The sequence below is a fragment of the Miniopterus schreibersii genome (assembly GCF_964146895.1).
Source record: "Miniopterus schreibersii genome assembly, chromosome: 14".
NCBI lineage: Eukaryota > Metazoa > Chordata > Mammalia > Chiroptera > Miniopteridae > Miniopterus > Miniopterus schreibersii.
This window is the reverse complement of record NC_138114.1, coordinates 20,078,648-20,103,324: the sequence shown is the minus strand read 5'-3', so window position 1 is coordinate 20,103,324 and position 24,677 is coordinate 20,078,648. Positions and strand designations below refer to the sequence as shown.

General features: G+C 38.7%; 1 protein-coding gene and 1 pseudogene across 2 annotated transcripts in view; one reads left to right on the top strand and one right to left on the bottom strand.

Annotated features, from left to right (window-relative positions):
- Positions 1-24,677, bottom strand: part of LOC308567311 (small ribosomal subunit protein uS2-like) — a 558,798-nt pseudogene that overhangs the window by 293,775 nt on the left and 240,346 nt on the right. The window lies entirely within an intron of this gene.
- SUPV3L1 (Suv3 like RNA helicase) lies at positions 718-23,338 on the top strand. Its single transcript, XM_081158596.1, has 15 exons — positions 718-1,309; positions 2,579-2,656; positions 2,974-3,081; positions 4,255-4,369; positions 5,537-5,705; positions 7,306-7,417; positions 11,813-11,890; positions 13,378-13,469; positions 14,652-14,832; positions 15,381-15,474; positions 16,174-16,393; positions 18,042-18,122; positions 20,201-20,377; positions 21,925-22,073; positions 22,864-23,338. Exons 1-15 carry the CDS (start codon positions 1,039-1,041, stop codon positions 23,297-23,299), a joined length of 2,361 nt encoding a protein of 786 aa, XP_081014722.1. The 5' UTR covers positions 718-1,038; the 3' UTR covers positions 23,300-23,338.

Sequence of the window (24,677 nt, the reverse complement as noted above, 5' to 3'; positions counted from 1 at the left end):
GGATTTTAAGCCTCTTGAGGGCTAAGCCTGTTCAGTTTGGTATACTCTGTGCTTATCATACACAATATCTGAAAAAATGAACGAACCTAACTTTCCTAGTGATTATAAAATCAAAGGTGTCCTTTAGAAAGGTATATGTGCCCAAATGTAATAAAATTACTCTTGTATCCCTGATGTTTAAAAAAGTGAATAAAAGGCACATAGCAAATTGTTATTGAAATCCTATTTGACACTTCAAGTTGCAAGATCTTAATGATTTATGTATAATGAAAGGTGGAAAAATGTAACAGCATACTGTCAATTTAGTGTTGCAAGCTCATGACAGCATCCAGCCAATGCAAATGAAGCTAAACTTTGGCCGGGGGCAGAGGACCTATTTTTGCCACGCGGTTGTGACATACCAGCTGCGTGGAAGTGCAGAAACTGCTCACCTTAAAGTACTGGCACGTGCCATACGAGGGGTTTACCTAAGAAATGCGGACCAGCAACGTTCCTGTTGGGCAAATCAAGTTATGCTCTCTAATGCTACTCTATCAGAAAACTAAAGTCAATATTACAAGAAACCTTCGGGGAAACGTCTTTAGTGTTGGAGCCCGCAAGCCACGCTCACAGCACACGAACTGCTTCTCGCGGACACAGCTCACAGCGCTGCCCACGTGCTTCCAAACCTGCGCCTACTGACCGGGCCAGCTGACGTCACGTGACACTCCGCAGGCCCCTCCTCTCATCTGTGACATCCGTGAAGATGCCTGATAATTTTCTTTCTTTTTTTTTTTTTTTTAGAGAAAGCTGGCCCCAATATCTAATGAAAGACAGAGAACACGAGCTTATCTTTTCTAGTTTTCATTCCTAATCTTTTCCTCCCCTTTCGGAGTAATCCTCCTGCAGGCACTTTTTCTTTTTGATCGCGCGTTTTCCTGGGCAACTCCTCTGCTGGGTCTGGGTCTTTCCGGAGAATAGGCGCTGGCGACGTGCGTCACTGTCAACCGCCGGTCCTCTCGCGGCTCCAGCCAGTCTCCTTTAGGGCCTGCGGTCTAAATGTCCTTTCCGCGGTGTGCCCTGCTGTGGGCTCGGCTCCCGGCGGGGCGCCACGCTGGCCACCGGGCGGCCGTCTGCTCTGCTCTTCGCGCCCAGGTCGCGCCCTTTCCTGGGCCGCTGGGGCGCGTGCCCGCCGTTGCCTCCTCCTCCTCTGCCTCAGGAGGTTCCAAAACCCCGAACACGTCCTTGTTTGTGCCGCTGACTGTGAAACCGCAGGGCCCCAGCGCAGATGGCGACGTCGGGGCGGAGCTCACCCGGCCCCTGGATAAGAGTGAGTGCGGGAGCTAGCGGGGCGGCGGGCGGTGTCCGCTGGGCCTACACGCGGCCCTGAGGCGGTTGCGGCCCTTCTCCCCCCGGAGACCGAGGCCCCCCCGAGCGTTGTCATCGTGCCTGCCAGGGTCGTGTTGGGCTGTGTGGTGGTTGCCGCGAGGAACCAGACTCAGATCCAGATCTCTTTCGCTCTAGAAACGTAGGAGGGTTCGAGCCACATGACCAGTGATGTGAAAGGTCAGGGGGTCTAATCCTCGTGACCAGTGATCGGTCAGGGGTTTCAGACGCATGACCAGCCGTATATATGCCAGGGGAGGAAAGGCCACCCTGGGAGCGGGGCCCTTGTTTTCCCTGTTTTGCCCATCCTCCTTCCTCTGTTCATGTTGTAACTGCCCACCACATTCCTAACAATTCACAGTGTGTGGCTGGATCAGTAAAATGTTTATCTCCACAGAATAATGCAGTAATACTTTAACATGTTCAATGGCAATACAGTCTCAGCTTGATTAATATAAAATACTTTTAATAAAATATTTAAAATATTGATTCATAGTATCACGTTACTTCAGCAGGCATCCAATCCGACCTCCCCTACAGTACAGCAATTTCTCTGCCATCACCTTTGAAATAGTCATTTAAGCCTTGAGTATTTTTCATTGACAAGGAGCTGGCACTTTTGTGAGGCAGACCCTTTTCATGGTTCTGGTTGTTAGGAAGCTCTTGTATAAATTCCACTGAAATCAGCTCCCCTCCCTTCCCACTGACTTTAGTTATGCCATCTAGAACAAAATAAGTGTAACCTGTTCTCCCTAAAATCATCATCTTCAAACTAAAGGTCAACCCTGGCTCCTTTAGTTATTTGCATAAAAGCGTAATGGTCTGGTCCTTGCAGTATTGGTTGTCTTTCTAGACACCTTTAAGCTGCTCACTATTAGATGTTCATAATGGTTGTAAGTAAACAAAATAGAACATGGTTGTCTAAAAGTGGCCTAATGAAGGCTAGAGGCAGCGTCTAATCCTGTAGCACCTTGCTTATTCCTCTGCAGAATAACAGGAATATTGCATTGCTTGATGTTATCATTTTTCTAGGCACTCTATCTCACTATTAAGTAATGAGCTTGTGACCAAGTAAAACCTTCTAAGTTCTTGCAGCACTTGGTAGACTGCTGCCTTGAGTGTTATGACTTCAAGTTTCTTTTGTTTTTTAGGCATTTCTCTGTTTGGAAAAAAAATGTTAAATACATTTTAAATTTTGAAACCTTTCTTCCAGATGAAGTAAAGAAGATCTTAGACCAGTTTTACAAGAGGAAAGAAATTCAGAAACTGAGTGCTGATTATGGACTCGATGGTAATGCAAATAACATTCCATTTAGAGATATTACTTTCTAATTATAGATTTGTCAGTATTGTGTAGCACCTTGTGTGGCCTGGACATAAGTACATAATTGTGACCTTTGCTTCTGTCTGAGCCAGATGTAGAGCAAAGGAGCTGTGTTCAGCTTTCTTTCATGTGGTGCTAGGATTTCAGTTTTAGCCCAGATCTGATAAACCGAAAAAAAAACCAAACAAACTGATTAATTAGGTGTGATGTGTATATGTACTTTTTAAAATGAGAAGTGAAATGAAAACTAAGCCCTGCCTATTTTGATTTTGTATTTCCTGCAGCTCGTCTCTTCCACCAAGCTTTCATAAGCTTTAGGAATTACATCATGCAGTCTCATTCCTTGGATGTGGACATTCACATTATTTTGAATGATATTTGCTTCAGTGCAGGCAAGTTTTTATAGAGATTTTTTAAAATCTTGTTGAACATACTGTGTCTTCCCATACTTCATGTTTATTTCTGTGGTCAGGGCTTATTTGTTTAGAATAGGCCCTATTAACATTCTCTGTTAATAACTTAGTGCTTGCATAGGAGGCTCTAAGGTCCTGCTTTTATATTGGGTTCCTGAGCTAGTTATTAAATCACCCATAAGTTTTAGACTGGAGGTAGATTTGATCTGTCACCATCTGCTCTTTACTCTGTGTTAATATAGGCGCCAGTGAAATGAACTCTAACACAAGGTGGAATTAATGCATAGCAGATTCCATCTGTTTCTGCCACTGCTTCTTTCTCCTTCATATCAGGACAGAGTTCTTGCCATAAAAGAAAAAAAGTAAGAGCATCATTTTTTTGTTCCCATAGGCAGCTTGGCTTTGGTTATATATTTTAAGTGTATTTGATAATTAGACCTTTACCCTGTGCCAGACACTGAGGTAGAAACCTGGATACAAAGCAGAATGGGACAGGGCCCCACCCTTCTCAGAGCCACTGGGCATGGAGACTTCTTGCTGAGAAATCAGTTCACTTTCATGTTTTGTCTCCCAGTGGTCTCTGTAGTTTAAAAAATGTTTGCACCTGCATTTCTCTTCAGTAACCACAGGACTTCTCTCTAATGTATATTTCCAGGTTCTTCATTTAATTTATTTATTGAATTTTTGTAAGAGTTTATTTGAGCCAAACTGATGACATATGCCGGGGAGCAAGATTCAAATGTTCCTCTATGGCATATTTTATTTTATTTTTTAAATTTATCTTCGTTGTTGTAAGTATTATAGATGTCCTCCCCCCTTCCCCCCCATTGACCCCATCCTCCCTACTCCTGCAGGTTCTTTATTTTTTAATTTAACTTTCAACAATACTGATCTTTACCTGCTTACACTGGATGAGTAGAACATGGTGGTTGGCAGCCAACTTTCTGTTTTACTAGAAAATATAAGTGAAATTAGGAGGAACATGTAAGACAAAGCAGGATCTCAGAAAGGGTGGAGCTCCTTGCTCCAGGGTTTTTCTTTTTATCCTGGCAATGTTCCCGAAACTTAGCTCACTAAGAAAAAAGGTTTCACTAAATGTAGTTATGGGTAACATGTAGATTGCACCTGTTAATGCAGTGTTTTATTTTCCAGCTCACGTGGATGATTTATTTCCATTTTTCTTGAGACATGCAAAACAGATATTTCCTGTGTTGGAATGTAAGGATGATCTACGTAAAATCAGTGACTTAAGAATACCACCTAATTGGTTAGTTTCTTCATTTGTCAATTTGAAATTTTCAGTTTCTAATCTTGGGAGATTAGTTATTATTATTATTATTATTATTATTTTTATTGTATTCTGGATGATAAATCTGGAGTCTAGATGGTGTTGTTTTCCCTAGAAAAAGAGGCAGTTAATTCTGGCAGGCAATTAACTGGTTTCCCCACTTATCCTGATATAGCTCAGTTTTAGGTTTTATGACTGCAGATCTAGAGTAGCCCTTACTTTAGGGTGTTTTCCTTACAATTCATGTGTGGCCTTTCTGGTGTCTCAGCTGAATGCCTGGAGTGTTAATGGGTTTTCACAACCTCCATGGCTAGAACTCCTTTGTCTCCTATACTTTACCACCTCATTGAGACTTTCTGCTCAAACCCTTAGTAAGCTATTCTCTGCTAGGCCCTGCACATGTTCAAGCCTTTGGCCAAGGACCACAGGGAACTCCCACACAGACTTCAAGGCTATTTCTTCAGTGCTCCCTTTTTTTTTTCTTCCACATTCTGTCCTTTAAACTTCAGCTGCTTCTGAACTTGATCTCTGCTGCTCAGCTCAGTGGGACTATTGTACTTTGCTTGTACCTCCTTGTGCCCTACTGAGGTGCAGTAGGGCTCATCTCAAGTGTACCTTTCTTCTAGGGCCTATAGCCCTGCACTGTCCCCAAGCAGCTGCTGCATATGTTTTGTCCAGTTTTGTACTTGTTTATGGTGGGAGGGCAAGTCCAGTACCACTCATCATGGCCAGAAACAGAAGACTTAGTCATTTTATTATATACATTGAAATTCAGAAACCTGGGAATATTTGCTTATAAGGTCATGTGTTTAGAGCTGTGGAAGTAATGTGAACATATCTATGGAGCTAATAGTTTAAACTTATTTTAAATAACTACAGAGGAAAAAGGGTTTGTACAATGACAAAAATATCCAATAAATTAATTTGCATTTGGATTTTTCTGTCCTCTAGTTAGTAAATGTCATTCTTGGAAAGCAGTCATTATTTTAGTGTGGATATGACATTTGTCATTTAATTAAGTTTTTAAAAGATGTTTCCTTGTGAATGTTAAAAGGATGTTTCATTGGAATTTTTTTCAATTGAGAACTTTGCCAAGATGGATTTTGAAATTAATGAGATTAAGCTGTTAGCCTACGCATCTTTCAGGTACCCAGAAGCCAGAGCCATACAGCGGAAGATAATATTCCATTCAGGCCCCACAAACAGTGGAAAGACTTATCATGCAATCCAGAAATACTTGTCAGCAAAATCTGGAGTGTATTGTGGCCCTTTAAAATTACTGGCACATGAGATCTTTGAAAAGAGTAATGCCGAGGTCAGTATATTACCAGATATTTGCTCCTTTTCTTATTAATTTGTGTGTGGGGAGGCAGGTGAGAAGGAAGATGGGATGGTGGAGTGCATATGTAATATGCCTTCCGTTAACAAAAATTGCCTTATTTCATTGCATCTAAGAAGGCATCAGTTGTAAGATGTACCATTATTTTATGTACAATTGAGAAAAAGTACTGCCAACTGAACTCTGACATGCCATCAATTGTTAAGATGTATCCTAATTTCAGAGATACTAAAATGTGAAAAAATAATGTGTGTATTAGAATGAATGAAATACAGTGTTAGAGAATATTTCACACGTACAGAGATACGCTGAGAATAACGCACATAACCTGAACCCACTACCCAGTTTCCATCAGATTCTAACATTTTGCCATACTTGTTTTATTTACATTTTTAAGAAATAAAATATTATTTATATAGTTGAAACTCTGTGCACCCTTCCTTTGCCTTCTCAGAGTTAACCACTACTCTGTTATGATGTTTAATTTACCTTTTTTAAGATTAGACCTTTGATACTATCAACTGAACTAAACCTGAAAAGGACTGAATGCCCTGTTGTCTGAGGCATTGTTTAACGAAAGGGGCTAAAATTTGGTTCATTGTTTTATTATGACTAATGTGAGATTAACCAGTTTTAATAGGTAATTTGTATTCTCTTATTTTTTGTTTTGAATAATGTATGTATTTTCATTGCCTCTTTATCCATAAATACTTAAAAAGTATTTCCTCAGAACAGAGACTTTTACATAACCACAGGATATTTATCTAAAGCAGGACATTTAGTATTGATAGACTACTATTATTCCATAGTCTATATTCAAATTTTGCCAATTGTCTAATGATAATAACAGTCCCACTGCCTCCCACCTCCAAATTCTGTCCAGGGTCTCACACTTTTTTCGTTCTCCTGTCTTTAGTTTCTATTAATGTGAGACAATTTCTTAGCCCTCCTTTACATTTTGGAAGACTGCTATAGGTCAGTCGTGTTGTAAACTGTTGCTCAGTTTGGATAAGTGTAATATTTACTCATGATTAATTTCAGGCCGCTGGGGAGACCAGCTGTCCCAGTTTGCTTGGAGTTTCCAAGATTTAGCACCTAAAGTCCTTCATCCTTGGGAACCCCTTAGTCCTGGACAAACCAGCATGGTTTATCACTCTAGTACACCATAGCATTGATGTTGGTCCTTCTCAGGGAATTATATTAGGAAGATGTACATTCTTGACTTTTATTTATAATATGCTATTTGAATATAGAAACAATTATGTTCATTTTATTTTAATAAACTAAAATAGTGTAGGAACATACAAAGTTAAAAAGTGAAACTGCTATAATTTCTCATGCTTTTGTTACCTGAGAATTTAGCTGCCTTGAGATGGTTCCAAGTTTACGTAGGTTTTGTAAGAAAGTAGCTTTTATTTTTTATGAAAAAAGTTTTTTAAAGGATTGAGAATATTTTGTTTCGGCTAGTAGACAAATAAATTTGATTGTAATGGAGAGAACACTCTATTACCCAAAACTTCTTTTTGCTATTGTTTTCAAAGTGAAAATAATTCCAAGTTTCTTTTTGTCATCCTAGGGTGTGCCATGTGATTTGGTAACAGGTGAAGAGCGCGTGACAGTGGATCCAAATGGGAAACAGGCTACCCATGTTGCTTGTACTGTTGAGATGTGCAGTGTTACAACTCCTTGTATGTACACATGATTTAAAAAAATAGCATTTAAAAAAAATTTTAAATACTGATAAACGTGAATGTTTTTTATTGTGAAAAAATTTTAAATTGAGACAAAGAAGAGAATAATAGTAAAACAAATACTCAGTATCTGCTATCACTAATAAATGCCCAAAACTTTCTGTCATGTTTGCTTTTGAATAATCTTTCCCTTTTTCTCTTAAAAGAACTAAAATATTAACAGGTTTGAAGTTACCTTTGTACCAATCAGTTCAATTCCTTCCCCCCCCCTTTTTTCAGTATTATTTGTATTAGTTTCAGGGGTACAGCATAGTGGTTAGATAATCATATACTTTACAAAGTATTCCCCCTGATATTTTCAGTATCCATCTGGTACCATATAGTTATTACACTATTATTGACTATATTCCCTATGCTGTACTTTACATCCCTATTACTGTTTTGTAACTACCAATCTGTACTTCTCAATCCCTTCACCTTTTTCACCCTGTCCCCTAATCTTCCTCCCCTCTGCCAGTCATAAGTCTGTTCTCTGTATCTATGAGTCTGTTTCTGTTTTGTTTATTGTTTATATTGTTCTTTAGAGTCCACACATAAGTGAAATTATATGGTATTTGTCTTTCTCATACTGACTTATTTCACTTAGCAAATACCTTCCAGGTCCATCTATGTTATTGCAAATGGTAAAATTTTATTCTTTTTATGACCATTTATTATTCATATTTTTGATCTTTTTTTTTCTCCTCTTCTTAAAGAAGACCCTTTAACATTTCTTGTAATACTGGTTTGGTAGTGATGAACTCCTTTAGCTTTTTCTAGTCTGGGAAGCTCTTTATTTGTCCTTCGATTCTAAATGATAGCTTTGCTGGATAGAGGAATTTTGGTTGTATTGTAGATTCTTGCATTTTATCACTGAATAGTTCTTGCCATTCCCTTCTGGTCTGGAGTTTCTGTTGAGAAATCAGCTGACAGTCTAATGGGAGCTCCCTTGTAGGTAACTAATTGCTTTTCTCTTGCTGCTTTTAAGATTCTCTCTTTGTCTCTAACCTTTTGCATTTTAATTATGATGTGTCTTGGTGTGGGGCTCTTTGGGATCAACTTGTTTGAGATTTTCTGTGCTTTGTGGACTTACATGTTTATTTCCATCACCAGGTTAGGGACGTTTTCTGTCATTGTTTTTTCAAATAGGTTTTCAATTTCCTGCTCTCTTTCTTCTCCTGGCATCCTTATGATGCAAATGTTAGTATGCTTGAAGTTGTCCCAGAAGCTTCCTACACTATCATATTTTTGGATTCTTTTTTCTTTTTGTTATTCTGATTGTTTTTTTTCTGCTTCCTTATATTCCAAATCTCTGATTTGATTCTCTGCTTCATCTACTCTACTATTGAGTCCCTCTAATTGATTCATTTCAGTTAGTGTATCCTTCATTTCAAACTGGTTCTTTTTTATGGTTTCTGTGTCCTTTTTCATGCTGTTGAAGTTCTTACTGTTTCTTGAACATTCTTATAACCATTGTTTTGAACTCTATCTGGTAGTTTGTTTGCCTTTATTTCATTTAGTTCTTTTTCTGGAGATTTCTCCTGTTCTTTCATTTGGGACTGTTTTTTTTGTCTCCGTGTTTTGGCTCCTTCCCTATGTTTGTTCCTACGTATTAGATAGAGCTGCTGTGTCTCCCAGACTTGGTATAGTGGCCTTGTGTAGTAGGTGTACTGTAGGACCCAGGGGCACAGCCTCCCCAGTCACTTGAGCTGGGCGCTGCTGGTGTCCCCTGTGTGGGCTGTGTGCACTGTCCTTTTGTAGTTGAGCTTTGATTGCTCTTGGCATCACTGGGAGGGATTGGCTCCCTGGCCAATTGGCTTTGAGGACTGACTGCTACTACAGTGAAGGAGCTGCTGTGCTGGAACTGATCCTATAGAGTAGAACTTGCTTCAGTGGGCTTTGGTGCTCCCCGAGTCCACCCCTTGAGTGTGTCTCTTATGAAGGTGGTAGGGTTGTAATCCGGTGTGATCTGAAGCTGTCCACTGGGTGCACTGGCTCTGGGGCCTCCCGGGAGGTGTAAGATCAGCCACCACCTGTGCCCTGCCTGTGGCCACCTGGCACAAGCTACAGAGTGATCTGCAGATGGCTGTTATTTGTGCTGGGCTTGGAGGTGCCCAGGAGAGGCCAAGCTTTGAGCCAAGGCTGGCTGCCACCCGACCTGGGCCTAGAGTCACTTAGCAAGAGGTACAGGGTACACAGAGGGCGGATGCTGCTTGTTTGAGAGATTTTTAGGAAAATCCCAAGCATGAGGTGAGAGAAGCCATTTGTATAGAAAAGCCACTAGAAAAGGCTTGGGTAGGCCCACAAGTTGTATGGGGCAGAGTCTTAGGAAATCACCAGGATGGAATGAAAAGTGTGTTCTAGGTTGAAGGAGACTCAGATATTGCACCTGCCTGCAGGCTCTGTGTGGGGGAGGGCTCAGAAAAGGAACAGTGGCCTTTGCCAGCACATCTGTTTGGGGGAAAACTGCCCCTCCAGCACTCCTCCTGATCCCAGACAACTCAGTTCTTCCCTATATGTCCCTGGTGCCTCTCGAGCTGCTGCCCTAGCCCTGGAACTCAGAAGGAATGAGTCTGAGGAAGTTCATGCTCAGATCCTTTAAGAGGAACACACCTGGGACTACAGCTACCCACTGTCCCATTTAGCATAATCCCTGCTGAATTTTTTTTTTTTTTTAAATCCTTATCCGAGGGTATTTTTTCCATTGCTTTTTTTTTTAGAGAGAGAGAGAGACATTGGCATGAGAGAGACACATGGACTGGTTGCCTCCTGCACAAACCCCGACCGGGGCCAGGGATCAAGTCTGCAACCCGGGTACATACCCTTGGCTGGAGTCGAACCCGGGACCCTTCAGTCCGAGGGCTGGTGCTCTAACAATTGAGCCAAACCGACTAGGGCTCCCTGCTGGTTTTTATGGCCAGAAGTTATGGGACTTCCCTTCCTGGCACTGGAACTCTGGTATGGGGCTGGGACCCCTCAATCCTCAGGGAGACCTCCACAGCGGAGCTGCTGCTCCTGTTCATATCCTCCACATGCGGGTGTGGGACCAGCCAGTTCTGTGTCTCTGCCCCTCCTACCAGTCTCAATGTGGCAGCTTTATGTCCTTCGTTGTAGGACTTCTACTTAACTAGATTTCAGGTGGTTCTGAATGATGGTTGTTCTGTAGTTTAGTTGTAATTTTGATGTGGTTGTGGGAGGTTCCGACACTGCGTTTACCTATACCACCATCTTGACCAGAATTTCCTTTCCCCTCTTGATCCCACTGTTATCAAGTATTTGGTGTATCTTTTCTGTCTTTTTAATACTACCAATATATATTATCTATCAATAGTATAGATGGTGTGTTTTAAAGCATTTATATGATTATCATATTATATTATTGTTTCACACTTGGTTTTTTTTTCCTGTACATGTTTTTAGATCTAGGCTTGTTTGTGTATATATATGTCATAAATATATATATCAAGTTTATTTAAACTGTTATATAGCATTTCATTATATAACTAAAATTATATATTCCTCCAATAAAGGATATTTAAGTTGTTTAAAGTCTTTCACTATTATATATGGTACTGCAGTAAACTATTTAAGTCATTTTGAAAACATTTTAAATGAAAGTTAACTTTTTTTATTACATAAGCAATTATAGCTTCATACAGAAAACAAAAATAAAATTAAAATATAATTTATATGACTTAAAGAGAATAAAATAATATGGTTGGAAGCATTTTGGCATTAGAAAATAAAATGAGGCACTAATTTTTGCTGTAGTGATAAGCTTAAATTCCCTAAGAATGATCATAGCTGGGATTTCTGTTCCTTGCACCTGTCTGGGTTCCTGTGGTAGAGATGCTTCATTTACTGCAGCGCTATCTACTTATTCCTGGTTCCTGGAAACATAGATCTTTTTTTTTTACTGGTGTAGGTGTGTGCTTATTAGCAGATTCTCCAGGCTGCCTCTGAGATTGCAGAAAATAGGACAAATGAACCTGCTTAATTTGGGAGGCAGTGCAGTAGAGTGGTTAAGAGTCTGGACTTTGGAGATAGATGGCCCGAGTTCGAATTTCTTTTTTTTTTAAATCTTAATTGCACATACTGTGTCCTTGTTAACTCTCTGGGTCTCAGTTTATTTTTCTGTAAAATGAAGATGATGATGACTTTCTACTTATATTGTTGTGAGGATGAAGTGAGTTATAATTGTAAAGCCCTGAGATGAAGACTGCCAGAAAAGAAGCAGTTAGTGATCAATGATGATGATTATCATGAAGATGAAAGCTTGAATTTTGGTGTTGTAATTTGTTTAGAATACTATTTAAGTAGATTATGTTGCTTATGATACCTTTTTATTTTAAGATGAAGTGGCTGTGATTGATGAAATTCAAATGATTAAAGACCCAGCCAGAGGATGGGCCTGGACCAGAGCACTTCTAGGTTGGTGGTCTTAATGCTCTAAACCTGTGCTTTGTGACATCTGCACTGAGATGCATTTATCTGTTGGACATTGCCAAGTAGAGCCAGCTAGATTTTCTTTTTGACACAAACAAAAAAGTCAGCTAAGTGTTGAGTTTTAGTTTCCAAATATTATTTAAATAATGGGAAACCCATTTTCCCTATTATAAAATTAGCACAATCATTTAATTAAAGTTAAAATGTTTAAATTTCACCATATTTACAAAAACCACTATTAAGATTTTGATGTGTTTCATGCCACTTTTGTGACTATATAATTTTGTATCTTGCTTTTTTCAGTTCTGTTGTTTTAGACATTTTTTTCTACTACATGCTAATATTGCATAGTCTCCCTTGAAGAGCTGTACTATAATTTTTTCCACAGAGTTTAACATTTCTCCCTGTTATGAATAATGCTGCAGTAAAAATCTTTGTGGCCGTGGCTTTTATTCATTTATTTTATTATTTCTTTAGGATAGGTTCCTGGAAGTGGGGCTCTTGAGGTCCATGAACATGAATGAATGTTTCTACTGCTTGATATTTTGAATTAAAAAAAATTTTATTGATTTGAGAGGGAAAAAAACATTTATTGTTCCACCTATTTATGCATTCACTGGTTGATTCTTGTATGTGCCCTGACCAGAGATCAAACTGCAACCTTGGTGTTACCAGGATGACGCTCCAACAACTGAGCTACCTGGCCGAGGCTCGAGTGAATTTTTGATCAACATGTTATAGGGCAGGTATTTCCAGATTAAAAAACAAATAGCTGAACTCTTTCTTCAAATAAAGAGTATTCATTGAAGACTTAATGTAAAAGAGATAAGTGGATCTGTTAAGGGGTAAGGAGCTTGAAGTTTCTTCTACCCTTTAGCCCCCAGCTTCTGAGGCACCTCAGTGATTCCATGGAAGCTAATTTGAAAACAAAGGCATGGGACTAATGTTTAGTACTCATCATAAAATGCCAGGTTCTAGTCCTGGCTGGCATCACTCTCTAGTAGATCAAAACCTTGGCCAAAGCAATTTAAAAGCCCTGAGATTTCTAAAAATGTAGATAATCTTTGCCCAGTATATTGTTGTTTTGAGGTTTGAACCAGATAATATTTATGAAAACATTTGGTAAAGTTGTTAAGCAATAGAAACAATTTTTCTGTCCCTGGCCAGTGGCTAAGTTAGTTGGAACATCGTCCCACACACCTAAAGGTTGCAGATTTGATTCCTGGTCAGGGTACATACCTAGGTTGCGGGTTCCATCCCCGGTTGTAGCGCATTTGGAGGCAACTGATTGATGTTTCTCTCTCCCCTGCACCTTCCTCTCTCTCTAAAAAAATCAATTAAAAAATATTCTCAGGTGAGAATTAAAATATATATCCTTATATTTATTAAAATATATATCCAACACTGTAAAGTGTTGCATATTTAATTTTATATCTTTAAAATTTTTTAAATTGTGATTTTGCATTCAACAGGACTCTGTGCTGAAGAGGTGCATTTATGTGGAGAAACTGCTGCTATTGACCTGGTTACTGAGCTTTTGTACACGACTGGGGAGGAAGTGGAGGTACTAGATTATATGCTTTGTTCTCAAGATGGCATAGCAAATAGCCCAGAGTACCCAGGCATTGGCTTCATAGGCCCAGGTAGTGGCAAAGTCAGAGCTTAACCAAAAAGAAAGCTTTCTTCCTTGTAGTTGACTGGATAATACATATTTGGTTGAACCTGATATTTGAAGTTCTAACAGAGTGGCCATCAACACCCTAAGTCTTCCAAAAGTATAGGAGATTCTTCCTATTTTCTTGACAAAACTTTCTAGAGTTTCAGCAGATCTCTTTAGAATTAAATAAGTTAGGAATGTTGCAAGTTTGAGGCTCGGCAAAAGTTTGTGGGTTTTATTTTATTTTTATTTATTTATTTTAGAGAGAGGAAGGGGAGGGGAGAGAGAAAAAGAGAGAGAGAGAGTACCTCCTGTACTCTCCCTGACTGGGGATCTAGCCCACAACCTGGGTATGTGCCCTGAGCAGGAATTGAGTCAATCACCTTTTGGTGCGCAGGATGACGCTCCAACTGCTGAGCCACATTGGCCAGGGCAGAAGTTTGTGGTTTTTAAAGTCTGAGATGTCAGATAATTAGGGCCTTTGGTATACATCTAATTGCTAGAAGTAGTTTGTATCCCTTTCTCAGATTCCTAGAGTAGGAAGTAACTGGTTTTCTTTTAAACTTACTTTTTGTTTTCTTTACCAGAGTTCTATAATAAGATGAAGAAATATTTAAAAATTGGTCCCTTACTTAGATAGTGGAGTGTAGTAGAAGAAATTCTGGGTTCTAGTCTTGACTTTGCTGTTACTAGCTTTGTATTCTTAGGCAAATTGCTGAAGGCTAGAACTGGAAAAATCCTCTTTATACCTGATCTTTTATTGGGCTCTATTTTACTTTTTCATAAAAGACAGTAACAGTTAATACCCCTTCTGAACTTAGCAAGTTGCTGTGAAAATCAAATGTATATGAAAGGGCTTTGAAAATTTATGAAACACTGTTTAGCATTTTATTAATTTAGAAACAGCAACGAGAATTGATGGTAACATTTATTATAATATTAAATGCTTTTCTTTATTTCCCCATGAAAGACATTGGAACTTGTCAGCTTCTAGCTACTCTTGAAATGTTTGCAAGTTTTTCACTTAATTGTTAATCACAAGAAGTTGAGTTAGGTTTGTTATTTTACAATGTCATGTCTTTATTAAAGGTTCGAACCTATCAGAGGCTTACACCCATTTCTGTGCTGGATCATGCATTAGAATCTTTGGACAACCTTCAGCCTGGGGACTGCATTGTCTGTTTTAGCAAGAATGATATTTATTCTGTGAGTCGACAGATTGAAATTCGGGGATTGGAATCAGCTGTTATATATGGCAGTCTTCCACCTGGTAATTACTGGCTTTTATCATGACAGAATATGAAATCTTATTTTTGCCATTTATGTTGAGATATGTGTGGAAAACACAGTAAAATATATTGAATTAAGATGCTTGATATATTAGTAATTTGTTATACATCATATAAAATAAATGTTTCTCTAGTTCATCTTGGGGATAGAAATATTTTAATTATATCTAGCTCTTATTATTTGCTGTTATTAGACTATTTTAAATGTTATGCTGATGAGTTTCTTACAGAAATATCATTAAAATATGAACTTGGTAATATTCTTCAAATTGTAGTCTTGAAATCTTTTACTACGTGTTTTCAGAAATGATAAAGCTAGTGTGGTGTGGGATTGTGTTGCTGTATGTGGGGATATATAAAGGAGTAGAAATAAAGGATATGTGGCTCTTTGAGGATATAAAGAAATAAGTTTGAAACAATAAGTTTTATCCATAAAATGGAAAGTAGGAGGTGAGGGTTTCCAAGATAAACTTAATGTGATATAGTAAAAGATTGAGAACCCTGATTTAACATAAACTTCTTATTTTAGGAACCAAACTTGCTCAAGCAAAAAAGTTTAATGATCCTGATGATCCATGCAAAATCCTGGTAGCTACAGATGCAATTGGCATGGGACTTAATTTGTAAGTGATCTGTTTTTAACAATCATAGATATTCAGTGGGTTAGATGGCAATGAAAAAATTTCTAGTTGGCATTAGAATGACCAAACACTTCGATTTAGGTGAATGGGTATTATCATGTAGATCTGAGATTTAGGAGAGTAGAAAGAAAGTATCACATAGCTCTGGGACTTTGCATGCTGCGCTTTTTCATTGCTATCCTATTATATTGCCTTACTTTATTTTTAGTTTCTCAGTCAACAAGTTGTGTGAGTGCCTACTATGCATGCATGGAGGGCTAGCTGTTATCTGGAGGGGTAACAGTATTAAGCATAAATATTCCTCTCGGGGGAATGAATTAAAAAAAACCTATCCAAAGCCATAATAGCAACCAACTTTTAAAAGCAGCCTGCCTAAGAACACTTTATGTGGTTTATTTGTAAAAAAGTTATGTTCTGTAATTTTATTGAGGTATAATTTACACACTATACAGTTCACCCATTGTAAAAGTACAAGTTGATAAATTTTAGTAAATTTACACAGTTGTTGAAAAGTACTATTTAAAGGGAAGAAAAAGAATTGCCAACAAACTTCTTTTCCTTATTTTGAAAACAGTGGTCAAGATTGCAAGTAGGCCTAAACTAGAATTGAGTGAGCATTTCTGGAGTGACCCAGATGATGGAGAGATTTCATCTGTGAGATCACTTTTATTTCTATTTCAGGAGCATAAGAAGAATTATTTTTTATTCCCTTATAAAGCCCAGTATCAATGAAAAAGGAGAGAAAGAAATAGAGCCAATCACCACTTCTCAAGCCTTGCAGATTGCCGGCAGAGCTGGTAGATTCAGTTCGAGATATAAAGAAGGAGAGGTTACAACAATGAATCGAGAAGACCTCCGTTTATTAAAGGAAATCTTGAATAGGCCTGTGGATCCTATAAGGGTGAGATTAATTACTTCTCTTTGGAGGACAGTCATTTCTTCCTTCACCCTCCTTCTAGCCTCTTGCCTCAGACACTTGGAAGCAAATAAACAAAAGGAAAAATTTATACCATGAAAGCCTTACTTGATTGCTTTGGAGAGGAATAGAGACCCCCTGGTTGAGAATGGTGTGCAGGTGAAAGATCCAGACTGAACAAGTCTAGGGAACCTGATTTTCCCATAGTTCTTCCTATAATCTAGCAGCAGGTGGGGATAGGGGCACAGGTGCTTCAGGCAGGCACACCGCTATGTAAGCAGACTGAAAAATTGCCAGAAACTTGAATGTAGAAGAAACCCGTGAGCGGGGGGGCCAAAAACAGCACTAAGCAATACAACTTGGAGCCAGTGAGGACAAGGTTAAATTTTGGTTAGCGTAGTTAATGAGGCGAATGTGCACATATTTTAAACAAACTAACTGTTTCAGTGTTTTAAAAGTGTGTTTTAATTGATTTTTTAGAGAGAGGAAGCGGGGGAGAGAGAGATAAACATTGATGATTAGCTGCCTCCTGCATGCCTTCGAAACCCAGGTGTGTGCCCTGACCAGGAATTAAAACAGTGACCTCTTGGTGCATGGGATGATGCTCTGTCCACTGGGCCACACTTTGTGGCCAGGCACTAACTGTTACTATTATTTATTTATTTATTTATTTATTTATTTATTTATTTCCTCTCCCGAGGATATTTTTCCTTTGCTTTTCAGAGAGAGTGGAAGGGAGGGAGAGAGAGAGATATATAAACATCAATGTGAGAGAGACACATCGATGGGTTGCCTCCTGTGCATACCCCAGCCAGGGCCGGGGATCGAGCCTACAACTGAGGTACACACCCTTGGTCAGAATTGAACCCTGGACCTTTCAGTCTGCTGGTCTACGCTCTAACCACTGAGCCAAACTTTCCAGGGCTTACTATTACAATTTAAGTTGCCTGGATAATTTACTAAATGTGGCTCTTCTCATTTTTCAGTGACCCTGGGTAAAGGGGAGTATAAATGAGATAATGCAAGGAAAATTCCTGGAGGAAAGCTGAGGTTGAAATAATTTTTGTAGCTATTAAGAGTGCAGTTGATAATGACACACCATTTCCTTCTTGTGCACAGTGCCTCATTTCTTGTGCTCATACTCTCTTCCGACCGTGATTCATGTCACTCTCCTGTCCTCTTTCTCATTCCCTTTTTTCCTAGCTTGTAGGCATTTCAGGTAAACAGGTAGAGATAATTGGCCTCCAGCTTAGACATTTTTTCATGTATTTATATATGTCTGTATGTTAGTGTTACTGTCCTGGTTAAAGCATTTGGGTTTTCCTTGTTCATTTTTGTTCAGTGGAGAGAATTGAGACCCAGGAAAGCATTTTGGTACTCTATCAGATCATCATAGATTTTAGAAATATAACTAAAATGGGAGTAAAAGATTGACTAATTACTCAGTGGGTATAATTGGTTAGTTTTGCTAAATTATCTCATAAGCTTTCCTAATAGGTAATAAGTGGGAAAATGATGATGCTTTTCTTTATTTTACTCAAATTCTTATGTAGGACTTTACCTTGAATTAACTTAGGAAAACTTGTCCTTTTTAAAGAAATAACCTTATGGTTGTTTTTTTCTTTTACTAAAGGCAGCTGGCCTTCATCCAACTGCTGAACAGATTGAAATGTTTGCCTACCATCTCCCTGATACAACACTTTCTAATCTCATTGTAAGTAGAAAATCATTTTGAAATGTCTTCTAAAACTGTTGATATGTTGGCTATTGTAAACAGTGCTGCAATGAATATATGGCTGCACATGTCTTTTCTCTTTAGTGTTTGGGTTTCTTCAGATAAATACCCTGAAGTGGAATGCTGGGTCCCACTTTGTTTTAAAGTCTATTTTGTCTGGCATAAGTTTGGCTACCCCAGCTTTTTATTTGTTCCCATTTTGATGAAATATCTCCTCCCATCACTTTACTTTCAGTCTGTGTGTGAATTCAATCTGAAGTGAGTCCCTTGTAGACAGCATATGGAAGGGTCTGGTTTTATTATTCATTCGGCCACCGTGTGTCTTTTTCTTTTTTTAAATTTATTATTATTATTTTTGGCTAATCTTCTTCTGGGTATATTTTTTCCATTGATTTTCAGAGAGAGTGGGAGGGAGGGAGGAAGGAAGAGGAGAAAGATGGAGAGAGAAACATTTATATGAGAGAGACACATCGATTGGCTGCCTCCCTCACGAACCCCGGCCAGGGCCAGGGATTGAACCTGCAACCAAGGTACCTGCCCTTGACTGGAAATTTACTCCACGACCTGTCAGTCCGGGGGCCGATGCACTAACCACTGAGCCAAACGGGCCAGGGCCACTGTGTGTCTTTGGATTGGAGCATTTAATCCATTTGCATTTAAAATAATTGTTGATAGATATATACTTATTGCCATTTTATTATTTACATTTTTTATATTTTCTTCTTTCTCTTTTTCCTTCTTTCTCCTTCTTGACCCTTTAACATTTCTTGTGATACTAGTTTGGTGGTGATGAACTCCTTCAGCTTTTTCTTGTCTGGGAAGTTCTTTATCTATACTTTGATTCTAAGTGTCCGTTGATAGATGAATGGATAAAGAAGTGGTGCATATATATATACACATATGTGTGTATATGTATATATGTATATATATATACAGTGAAATATGACTAAGCCATCAAATGAAATCTTGCCATCTGCAACACATGGATGGACCTAGAGGGTATTGTGCTGAGTGAAATAAGTCAGAAAGAAAAAGACCAATGTGATATGATTTCACTTACATGTGGAATCTAAAAAACAAAATAAATGAACAAGCAGAATAGAAACAGATTCATAGATACAGAGAATATTTTGATGGTTGCTAGACGGGAGGGGGGTTGGGAGGACAGGTGAAAAAGATGAAGGGATTAATAAGTACAAATTGGTATTATGGTCATGGAGATAAACAGTACAGCAAGGGGAATTTAGTGAATAATATTGTAATAACTATGTATGGTGTTAGGTGGGTACTAAATTCATCAGGGTGATGACTTCATAAGTTATTAAATGTCTGATTACTGGGGTTGTAGACCTGAAACTAATATAATATTGTATGTCAACTATAATTGAAAAACAAAAAATTGGAGCATTTGATATCTTGCTTCCCTGAAACTGTCATCAGTTTTAGCTCAAATAAACTGATAAAAATTCTCAAAAATAAAGAAAGTTAAAAATTAAAATGAAAACAAATTAAAATGTTGATCCATCAGATAATTACTAGTTAACCTCATTACTAGTTAACATGAATGGATAGTCTGTTTTTGTGAAGTTGCGGTTTATGAAGTTTATGTTGAAAGTAAAAACTTTCAAAATTTTGAGGGACTTTTGTCTGAGTGTTTTAGATTGGGAAGGTTATGGAGGAATCTGTTAGCTTGAGGAGGCTGTGAATAAAGCAGGCCTTTCTAGAAGTCTGTACTGGGTTACAGCAGGGGTGGGAGCGGCCAACCCATGGACCATTGAAATCATTTGGTCTGGCCCTGCCAAGGCCTCACCAAAGAGAAGCAGTTCCAGCCATCACATTAGGGGTGAGTTAATTAAATGTTTGACCAAATATAGCAGGCTAATTTTTAAGCTGATAATTTTGTATGGCCTGAGAATGATGTTATAAATATCCAAATGGCCCTTGGCAGAGAAAAGGTTCCCCACCCCTGGGTTAAAGAGCTTGTCTTTTGTAATTTGAGCACTTTATTCATGCCCAGTTACGCAGTCCAGTAATTTAATATATCTTTTCCTTCCCAGGATATTTTCGTAGACTTTTCACAAGTCGATGGGCAGTATTTTGTCTGCAATATGGATGATTTTAAATTTTCTGCAGAACTGATCCAGCATATTCCGTTAAGTCTACGAGTGAGGTATGTTTTCTGCACAGCCCCTATCAACAAGAAGCAGCCCTTTGTCTGCTCCTCATTGTTACAGGTAAGCCTTATCTTTAGGATATTTTGAGTTGGTTTAGGTTGAGGTATTTTTCCCCAACAGTACTTCGTTACTCAAAATAAAACAGTTGGAGACTATCCTTTAATATGAGATACTGTGTAAAAACTTAAATATAAAGGGACTCTCTTTTTCTTACAAATAATTTTTTGGGGAAAGGAGACCCTTGCTTTATATTGAGGCTTATATGGTAGCCTTTGTGGAGAAGCTAAAACAAAAATAATTAAATACAGTTTTTTTCAGGGGAAGGGGGCCTTTGCCTGATAATACACCTTTTCCTTACTGGTGTTGGGTAATGCTTTTGGAAGGGAGGCGGACGAGGGGGTTAGTAGTGGCAGTAGTATTCCCTTATCTTAACCATAAGGCACTGAGCCAGGGAGTGCTATCTTGTGTGAGTTTGGTGCCGGGCTTCCAGTCCTTTTCTTTTAACTCATTTGAGTAAGGATACAAATTGCTGACTTCTGGGGAGCACAGGATTCACCAAAACAAGGTGGCCAGGGAAGGACAGTGGAAGCTGTGTCCTCTTAACCTCTCTGGGCCCTTGCTCTCCCTGTTGCTCTGCTTGGAATACCCTTGCCACCACACTGAACCCAAAGGTCTGACCTCTTTGAATATTTTCCTGACTCACGGTTATAGTTCCACTGCCATTTCTTTTATAGACCTTAGCATTCTGCGTTATTAGCTCTGTTTTTATCAACTCTATTTCTAAATTTATTTTTAAATTACATAAGTAATACATACATACTTTCTCTTTGCACAAAATTGGAACATTGCAGATAGGATAAATTGGACTGCCTCCCCCAGTCTCAGTCCTATGACATAACTATTATCAGTTTGTGTGTGTTCTTTCAGACCTCTTCAGTTGCATTTGCCTATGGAGGTCTACATGTAGGGATTCTAGTTTTGGTGTGTAGGTGTGTTTTCCCATAAATGTTATAATGAATTATTCCTCAGCTTGCCATTTTCTTTTCCCTTATTATGTCTTAGAGGTCTTCCCTGTCCAGGTAGTTACCTAGGAGATATGTTTCTTAGAGGCTGGCATTTGTTAGAGAGCCAGCTGGCATAAGGTTGAAGTTTATGGAACAGAGTCTTAGGTGCTGCAGACTGACCTGGACAGAGCCTGAGCCCATGGCCGTGGCCCCATTTACACCACTCTGTGAATTATTCTAAGGAAGCAGAAGCATTTTACTAAGGAGTAAGGACAATTGTGACTGTTGCTTATGCGCTGTTTCAAGATTAGAATGTGAAATCGAGAGAGTTTTCCTTGGTCTCCATTATTAATGAACTTTAAAAGAGCTCTATCCCATTGATGGCCTCTGAGGACAGTGGTTTTGTAAAAAGAAGGCTGTCATTCCCCCACCTTTTAAAAAAATTACCTTTATAAAATATTAAATGTTCTTTAAAATACAGAAAAGTATAAAGAAGGAAAGAAACCAGCTTGCCTGTTGAAACACAGTCACAGTTAACATTCTGTTGTACTTTTTTTTTTTTTCCTAATTCTTTTACTAAACTTTTTCTTCTGTTTCTCTCAGTTTGCCAGGCAATATAGCAGGAATGAGCCCTTGACCTTCGCATGGTTACGGCGGTATATTAAATGGCCATTGCTTCCACCTAAGAATATTAAAGACCTCATGGATCTTGAAGCTATCCATGATGTCTTGGATCTTTACCTGTGGCTAAGGTATCAAATTTTTCCTTTATGTGCTCTCATTTTTCTAAGTAACAGGGCAAATCAAAGGTTTTATGAATGATCTTTTGCTCTTTCAAGTTAGGCACATATTTGCAGGATGCTCTATATTATGTTTATTGTCCATAAAGGCAGTTGAGCCTAGTTTATCCCCATTCCAAAAATGACTTAAAGAGTTCTTATGATTCTAGTTAAGATAGGTAGGTCCTTACTACTCAAAGGGAGGAAGCTTATTAGAAATAGGGAATATCAGACCTAATCAAATTCTGCATTTTAACAAGATTCTCCAGGTGATTCATTTATTTATTCACATTCGAGAGGTACAAAGTCCTCAATTAATGTTGTTGATAGGTTCTGAGACTTTAATCGAAAGGACAAGACATGCAAGAAAACCAATTTTACCATAGGCTAATTGATATAAACAAGAGTTAAGTTTCTGTGGCATCTTGCGTTATAATGAAACAGTGTTATACAAGGCGATGTTATTCAAGGACCTGCTGTACTACTGTAGATCGGTGATTCTCAAAGGAGGGGCCTGTCCCACTAGGGGATTGTATAGGAATCACTTAAGGTGGTAGGAATGATGACCCATCCTCATAATGATATATCCTTGAGGTGTGTTGGGGCAGAATAAAAGTTGAGCAAAAACACTGGGCAAATTTTGCAGAAACAGAACATTTGTAATTAATTGGTGTCAAGATGTAGTTTTGTCATTGAGGTTATTATATTAGTTCAGCAACTGTGATAAGAGCTGTTGCTATAATGTAACATGTCTTTTTCCCAGCTATCGGTTTATAGATATGTTTCCAGATGCCAGCCTTGTTCGAGACCTCCAGAAAGAACTAGATGGCATTATCCAAGAGGGTGTACACAACATCACCAAACTTATTAAAATTTCAGAGACACATAAGCTGTTGAATTTGGAGAATTTGTCAGCAGAGAGCCGGTCTCGTTTGCCAGGAACATTGAAAAACCAAGCAAGAAGGATGCGCGGTACCAAAACTCTAGGGAGTAAAGCTGCTGAGCCACCCAGCCCCAGTGCAGCAGAGAAATCCCTTGCTTCCAGATTGGTGCAGCAAGGACTCCTCACTGCAGACATGCTGAAACAGCTAGAGAAAGAATGGCTGACACAACGAACTGAGCATGGCAGAGAGAGAACAGAACCTGGGACTAACTCGAAAGGCTCAAGAAGAAAGAAGAAGGAACCTGATTCAGATTAGTTTTATTTTTATTTTGCAAATAAAAATCTTTTAAAATTCTTTTTTTCTCATCTGCATTTATTACCTTATAGTATTGTGGCTATCTTACTGGTTTTTTTCGTGGGTTTTTTTTGCTCAGAAAAATTAACTCTTACAGATGAATAAACTGGGTTTGTTTCTACATTTAAAAAATATGGAATGTCTTAAAGATTTTATTTAAAGCTTCATATAACAGCCATGGTATGGCACTAAGACAGTGCACTGTAAGGAACTCTGCATGGGAATAAAACCAGTTTGGTGAATTGTTTGACCAGTTTTCTGCACCATTGCTGAAGATGTTGTGGATGCTGAATTCTTGGAATGGTGGAATTCTTTGACAAACACTGCTGTCTCTTGTACTCACATACCAGGAGTTGTTCTAGGTGTTGGGAATATGCAGTAAGCAAGACGTATTATATGGAGATTTTGATAGAGAGACAAGTAGGAATAAGTTAAATAATGTCAGCTCTGTGAGGGTAGAGATTGTTGTCTAGTTCAGGCTATATGTTTTCAGTGCCTAGAATGTAGTAGAAGCACAATCAGTCTTTGTTCAATGAATGGATGTAATTTCAGAGATAACTGCTAGAGTAAAGTAGAATAAGAGAAGAGAGTAGCAAGTGGTAGTGGTGGGCTATTTTAGATAGAGTGGGTGGTCTTCCCATGTCCAAAAATCATTTTGATGCATAGTGGCCTCTACTTGTCCAACAGACTTTTTAGCCCTAGTTTAGAGATAGAGCTAAAAGAAGCAGAAGGGCATAGGCTTTGGAGTTGGACAGACCTGAGTTCAGCTCTCATCACTACCAGCTCAGTGACCTTGTCCTCTCTGGGGATTGGTCTCCGCATCTGAAGATGGACAATAACGCCTACTTAGAGTTGTTCAGGAAGTTAAATGTGATGAGGTGCCATTTAGCACAGTGCCTGGTATACAGAACTGCTTTATAAGTGAACCTGAAGGTTTGGATTCATTCTGGGCTGTGAATTGACCTCTTGGGTCATTCTAAGAACTGAACTAATTTCTTGAGCAACTGCAAAACAGGCTGACTTCAGACTAGGAACTGATTTGGTTGAAATTGGGTCAAGAAACAGCCAGATTGCCAAGCTAGTCATCTCTTTTTGGCTTTTTCTTTGGTAGTTCTGAGTTCAGATGATGTTTAATTTAATTGAGATGGCAGTCTTTATTCTCACCTTTGCCTTTGTGGAAATAAAGGCTGAATAGGTGGCACTGACCATATTTCTCCCTTGCTTGTGGGTAAACAGTAGTGAAATGCCAGGAAGGGCCTATTTCTTTTGATATTCTTCATTGGACACCTTCAGCTTCCAATGAAGAATTTGCCTTCCCCTGTGACTCACACCTTAGCAG